The 7,353-nt window shown below is 43.4% G+C and overlaps 1 protein-coding gene across 1 annotated transcript; it reads left to right on the top strand.

Moving 5' to 3' along the window:
* Nucleotides 1-495: 495 nt before the first annotated feature.
* Nucleotides 496-1,631, top strand: LOC308322764 (phosphopantothenate--cysteine ligase-like). Its single transcript, XM_080774179.1, has one exon. The coding sequence runs from the start codon at nt 534-536 to the stop codon at nt 1,497-1,499; it is 966 nt and encodes a 321-aa protein (XP_080630305.1). The 5' UTR covers nt 496-533; the 3' UTR covers nt 1,500-1,631.
* The last annotated feature ends 5,722 nt before the right edge of the window (nt 1,632-7,353 follow it).

The following is a 7,353-nucleotide window of genomic DNA, read 5'->3' as shown; positions in this document are numbered from 1 at the left end:
AACAAGACCAAACATTTCCCCAAGTGGTGAGACATTCAGATTTGACATGGTACAGTAGTTCTGAAATACAAGACAAATCCACTCCTGCTCAAAATAACACATCATTCAATCTTACTTCATAGACCGCCCGGTGAGTCCAGCTGCAGTGCTGGGAGCCCCGGGTCCCTCATCCCCAGCGGCCATGTCGCAATGGTCTCTTGGCAAAAGAACAAGACCAAACATTTCCCCAAGTGGTGAGACATTCAGATTTGACATAGTAGTTCTGAAATACAAGACAAATCCACTCCTGCTCAATATAACACATCATTCAATCTTACTTCATAGACCACCCGGTGAGTCCAGCTGCAGCCCCGGGTCCCTCTGGTCTTCAGTGTCCTCCTCCAGCATTTTCTGCAAGTGGTAAGACATTCAGATTTGACATGAAAGTTCTGAAATACAATACAAATCCACTCCTGCTCAATATAACACGTAATTGAACAGAGGGTGACTTATTTTAGCGTGCTGACGTGTGGCTGACGTTCCCAGAGAAAGGTATGGCAGAACACGGAGAAGCCAACATTGATGGGAAGCTGGCTGAGGAGTTTGCAGTTCCCTCTCATGCTGAAGACGTCAAGAAGCAGATGAGTGCTTTTGCAGAGCGACATGGGGCCGCTGGTCGCAGGGTGGTCCTCATCACGTCAGGAGGGACCAAAGTTCCCCTGGAGTCCCGTACCGTTCGCTTCCTTGATAACTTCAGCAGTGGAAGGCGTGGAGCTTCCTCAGCAGAGTACTTTCTAGATTCTGGCTATGCTGTGATCTTCCTACACAGGCACCGGTCCCTTTATCCGTACACACGCTTGTACTCTGGCATTAACATACTAGACACTCTACAGGTACAGCATGAAGATGAAGCATCATCCAGCAGCTGTGGTCAAGTGGTGGTCAACCAGCAGGCACTTCCCAACATCGCCAAAGTCCTGAAGCGTTACCAGGAGGTGAAAGAAGAGGGGTTTCTTCTGCCCATCGAATTCAGCACCCTGTCAGAATACCTGCACCTGCTCAAAGCAGCAGCACAGGCTCTCAGCACAACAGGCTCCAGGGCCATGTTTTACCTGGCTGCAGCTGTGTCAGATTTCTACATCCCAGCATCTGACATGCCTGAACATAAAATCCAGTCTTCTAATGGACCTCTTCAGATCAGCATGAAAATGGTTCCTAAAATGCTGTCCCCACTGGTGAAGGACTGGGCACCACAGGCATTCGTCATTTCCTTTAAGCTGGAGACGGATACGTCCATCCTGCTGGACAAGGCTCGAAGGGCTCTTGACACCTACAGACACCAGGCAGTGGTGGCCAACGTACTGGATACCAGGCGGGGTTATGTGGTGGTGGTGACCCCAGACACGCAGGCTGAGCTGATCCTCACAGATGAGGATGTGAATAAAGGGGTCGAGATAGAGGATAAGATTGTCAGCAACCTGACTGCCGCACACAGCCAATTCATTACCAAAGATGACTGACTATTGAAATACTAGTAGTGTGCAAGTTAATGACTTGGCTAGCTTGTCTGTAAGCCTGTAATATTCATGCTTGCTTGTTCTACTGGGGAATAGCCTAGGGCTGTCAATGACTAAAGAAATCCTTGGTTGACTTAGTTATTTAATCAACATATTTATAAAGAATATATAACACGTAATTTACTTACTTTATAGTCCACCGCGGGGCAAATTCAAATCTGGGGGTAGCAGCACGGGGACCCAGAGGTCCCCCACCACCAGCTGCTCGCCTGGCAGGGCCCCCCACTTCTAGAAGTGGTAAGAATTCAGACCTTACATGAACGTTGTGTGTAATACCATCCTAAATCAAGCTCTGTAATACAATACAAAATCCAGTGCAGCTCAATATTGCAATATTGCTCAATGTTCAATGCTTTAACCTTACTAAATAGCATCCGGTCGAAGGAGGGCCAGGAGCGCTGGACTGGAGGAGGCCCAGCCGCATGCCGCCCCAGCCCCAGAACCAGCCCCAGCCCCAGACGCCTTTGAGCAGTGGGCCATGGCAGAGCTCCAAAACAGAGATGGGGCAGCCCATTTTGGACTGTATATAGCCCACCAGCTCCGGGAAATGGATCCTGAAACCCAAATGAGGACGGAGATGGAACTCATGCGGGTGGTGTTCAGGGCCAAATTCCCTGGCGCATTATAGTTTTCTTTTTTTTTTTGGTTGTGGCAGGCCAAGTCAATGGCCAAAGGTCCCTTTATTTTTTTCATTTTTCATTTCAGCTAGCTTCAATAAAGACAATACAAATATTTGAAGACTAGACTGTTTCAGTTTGATTTGCTTGTGTGAAGATTGACAGATGTTACAAAACAGTTTTAAAGGTTATTTTTGTATGCCTCTGGTCTTGTATGCCGATTAAAACCCAGAAGAAAGCAGATTGCCTTGAACAATAGTGGGTGTCAACTATTTCAATACTCTCACGTCATGTTTGTTGCTCAACTTAGTGCTTAACCACTTAAACCCTAGTCTAGTCTTTGCCAAAAAATAGCCGCTCTACAAGCTCACAATGCGTTGCATTGTAAACTTGTAGATGGGCTATTTTTGTCTAATGTTACCCCAGGCTATAGACTACTATGGGTTCAAGTGGTTCAAAAAAGGACTGTTATTCAAAGGCTAGGATCAGGATAATCTAGGATAATCAGACGCCACCACAGTGGCGTCTGATTAGAACCTGAGCCGGGATGTTTAACACGTGTCATTGGAAAGATGGTGTAAGGAATCTAGTAAAGGTACCTGGAGTGGTCAGATACGTTGGCTCGTATGGGCTGAGGTGTGCTTGATCGTGATTGTCTACTGAAGGTCAAAGGTCTTTAAAGGACAGCATTCAGGTTGTATTTTGTAAACAAAAAAACAATGTGGGCCTTGGCAATATGGCAATAGTGAAGATTACAAAAACATATTAAAATTGAGCCAGTATTAGCGAATTTATCGCACTTTTTCTCGGACCGAGTCGGCCCGCCATGAACGAGCCTCATGGACATGCACATTTCATGCGCGTTCATGTGATGACGTAGGATGGGTGGAGCAGAGTGCGCAGGTTAGCTCTGTGGATACTGGATAGGAAGTCCTCTTCACGTCTTTTGTTTTGTTGTGTTTATCTGCACTGCAGCACGCGTCACTGAGTGTGTGTCTTCTTTCTGACTCTTTGTAGTTTAGAACATTTCGTCGACTCATCATGGTAAAATGTTGTGTTTGTGCTGGGTGTACAAACTCCTGCCTTACAGGGCATAGAGTCCATCTTTTCCCAAAGAAAGCCACCCCCGCGTTCAGGTCTTGGGTAAGATTCGTGCAGGTGAAAAGACATGACTTCACTGCATCCTCGGTACAGGAAAATAACTCCGTCATTTGTGGTGCTCACTTCAAGGACGAGGATTATATTCCAGGTGATCTAATGGCTCACAAAATGGGATTTAGATCTCTGGAACGTGTGAGGTTGATAAAGGGTGCTGTGCCTTCAATCCAGTCACCTGGCAGTGGCCAAACTTCCACGACCACGGGGAGATCATCTACTGCAGTGAACAAACTTGGTCTGTCTCGGGTAAGTTTTACAACTACAGTAGCCCTTCTTACGTTAGCATGCGTTAGCATGTTATGCTAGGATGAAAACAAATGGCAGTAAACTTTTAGAAGTGTAACGATGTTGGTGATATGAGCCCCAGCCCCCAGAGCCATCACTGAGCAGTTGTAGGCTATAATGTGTGAGATCCTATCATGCAAAGTTCAGTTCTAACAAATTGTACAGTACAGTACAATAATATCATTATCCAATACTGTATTCCAGCCTATTCAATCATTTGCTCTCATTGTATCACATCAATTGTGATTATTGATTTGTATAGTTGGGGAAATAAAGTAAACACAATAAATCTAAGTTACAGGGACCTGTATGATTTTTTTCAGTACATACTTCAACAATTCTATAATATGTGGTGGGATGACAGCGGAAAGCGTGTAATATGCGGTATGGTAGGTTGCCAGGTCATTATTGACCTGATAATACTATAGCGCATTGGTTTTCAACCATTTTCATATCAAAGCAGTGAAGGCACATTATTTATTCAGCATTTGAGCCACGGACCACCATTTGATGATATTTAGCCTCTAAAACTAAATTATATTTTGTTGTCTTTCGATAATATTTTGTCCACAATTCCATGTTGTATTGATGTTGGTACCATTAGGAGAGATCATAGACAAATGTTGATTAAAAAAAAATGATTTTACATAATCTAATTGTGTAGACTTCTTGTAAATGAAGTAATAGATGTTTAAAAATAATTTTACTTTTAACAGCATAAAATGAAATGAGAGCATAAAGTGGAACCATACAGGTCCATTTGGTTTCATTTTACACTTGAGTGTAAAATGAACCCTTGAGGGTTCAAGATCCATTTGGAACTTTCCATCATTTAGCTGTGGAGTGGGGACCACCTGGAACCCCTAACCCAAGGACCACTTGTTGTAAAACCACTGCTATAGTGTTTCATAGTTTCAATGTACAGATTATAGGTTTTCTTTGGATATACTACTGTTGGACTGCTTATCTTAGTGTACTTATGATCCTAGATGACTATTTCTATGCATTTGATCTATTTACTTGTGTTGCTCTTGCTTACTGTAAATCGCTCTGGATTAAGAGCTGCTGCTAAATGCCTACATTGTAAATTGGTAGAATAGTAATTAATTCTGCTCCATTCTCTCTCAATGGGCTAATTTCTATCAAGTGAAATAAAACAGATTCTCATTTTGATGGGGAACTTGTGGAACTCCCTCAAATACCCCTGAGGGTCTCTGGACCCCACTTTGAGAACCACTAGTGACAAACACCTTGAATACTGACTGTTTTTTTTACAACAGACGCTACAAAGCCTCTGTGCGACTGCTGACGTACCAGAGGAACCTATGCTGGAGGATGAGGAGAAAGAAGCAGGTGCTTCATCTGCGGAACCCTCTCTTCCAACCTCTGAGTCACACAGAGAATCTGCACACAAGGCAACTCAGTACAGCTACCGGAAACCACCACACCGTTCTTTCGGTATGTTTTCATTTGCTTTGCAATTGTCTGTTTAAGCCAACACAGCCTTTATAGAGCAGTGGTTCCCAAACCTTTTCATGTCAAGGACCCCCAAATTGACACTCATTAGCCCACAGACCACAAAACCGAAGATTTGCAGTGATTCGCAACCATTTTCATTTCAAGGGCCCCCACGGTTTGACCTGAATTAGCATTACAAGCTCATAGCACGGCAGTGCAGCGATATGAGCTTGTAGATCTGCTATTTTTGAAAATTTGTGAAAATGTGGCGCAAATCTGGACCTGTTGGGGTCCATTTGTACACTCTGAGGTACAGACCTGTAATGGTCCATTTTGGTTCCAAACTATTAATTTAGCTGGGGACCCCCTGGAACTCTCTCAAGGACTCCTAGGGGTCCCCGGACCCCACTTTGGGAACCACTGTTATAGAGAATGGTTAATAATGGTTGATCACTTGTTGTTTTCTACAGGCATCCAGGTAGTCCCCCAGCTGTTGTCCTTAGGAACACAAGCAGCCCCACAGATGGTGTCGGTGGAAACGCAGACAGACATCTCCAGCTTTGTGGATAGCCCCATGCAGAGCCAAATCAGCCAATGCACATTCTCTCAGAGTGGCAGCGAGCATTCGGGTAGGGGACCATCTAACTAATTATAATCTGGAAATATTTTGAAATGAGAAAAAAACGTTTTCCATGCCTGGAAAATGCTGTCATTAATAAAATGTTTTGAATATACTGTATATTGTTTTTGTATAACATTGCATCAAATATGTAACACTGTAAAATGCAGTGTTGCACTGCATAAGCTACATGTGTGTGTACAGGACGTCACATGACAAAAATAATACAGTAGCTTGTAGTATATCTGTATTTTCTTTTGTCACTTGACACAGTCGAGTCTGTCTTGGTGCATTAATGGCACACTGGTGTAAGAGCCTCATCATTGCACCATACGATTGCTATAGTCCTATAAATGGGGTGAAATACTTTGTATATAAGTTACGTAAAAGTAAAAAAAAAAGACAAGTTAAATGTCTGGAATCTTGTATATTGTTTATAATTAATTGCTTGTGAAATCAGAATGGTTAATTTATTATGTTGATAACTAATCGATGAATCGACAAATTATTTCAGCACCAAAGCAAGGTGATTATTGGGTTCCGGAGCCTGAAGACGAGCTCTTCTCTGAGAGCTCTGATGACATGCCAGACCTTGAACCACCCTCTGACCCTTCGTAAGACACAATTTATACTAATCTGTTCATGTCATGATACTGATTGTTCGAACTTTGGTTTTATTATGATTTTTTTCCCCCCTCAGCTACATCGATAAGTATGTTGTGTGTCACAGACAACTAATGTCACTGTTTGCCACTTGCCCGAGCTGCTGTGAGGCCACACAAGCCAGCATACAGAGACAGGAGGGGACATTTGTGAAAATCCAACAAGTAAGATAGTTTTTATCTTGCACCTGTAGAATGTGCTGGTGGCATTCACTTTGTATAGTGCTCTTACAGAAAATCTCATTGTTTTGCGTATTCTCAGCGCAGTTTGAAGTGGGTTAACAAGTTTGCAATATTCTATCGCCTTCAATAAGAAAGTACACACAGACAACCCTGATCATTTGAATATATTCCATAGGTCTGTTCTGCATGTGGGTTCCAGAGGGTTTGGCAAAACCAGCCAATGCTACACAAAAACATGCCTACATGCAACCTGCAGCTGAGTGGTGCGATTCATTTCGCTGGTTGTATGCCACAGCAAACATTCAGAATGCTGCAGCTGTTTGGACTACAGTGCACCAGTCCTAACACATACTTCCGCCATCAGCGATACTACACCATTCCTACCGTCATCCAGGCCTGGCAGAGCCAGCAAGCCAGTATCCTTAGTGAGCTGAAGGAAATGGACGGAGGATTGATTCTGTCTGGAGACTGCAGGTTGGTTACCGTACCATGCTCATTGTAATGTTCATGTACATTTGGCATGTATCCATAATCTCAAAGCATGACAATAGGTTTTGCTCTTGTCTTTTGCTTTTTACAGATCAGACAGTCCAGGGCACTGTGCTAAATATGGCACCTACTCAGTAATAGATGACCGGCTGAATAAAGTGGTTGACCTACAGCTTGTTCAGGTCTGATGTAATTCATGCCTCAGTTTCTGCCATATCTATGTGGCTACATATCTATGTGGCTACATTCTTCAGCATGTCACACATTTTATGATTCAGGTGTTGGGGCTTCTCATTTGTTTACGTAGGTTTGTTTAAAGTTTGTCT

This window comes from Protomyctophum bolini (assembly GCF_963924005.1).
Source record: "Protomyctophum bolini genome assembly, chromosome: 10".
NCBI classification, from domain to species: domain Eukaryota; kingdom Metazoa; phylum Chordata; class Actinopteri; order Myctophiformes; family Myctophidae; genus Protomyctophum; species Protomyctophum bolini.
The sequence above is the reverse complement of the archived record's forward strand: the minus strand, read 5'-3'. Positions and strand labels throughout refer to the sequence as shown.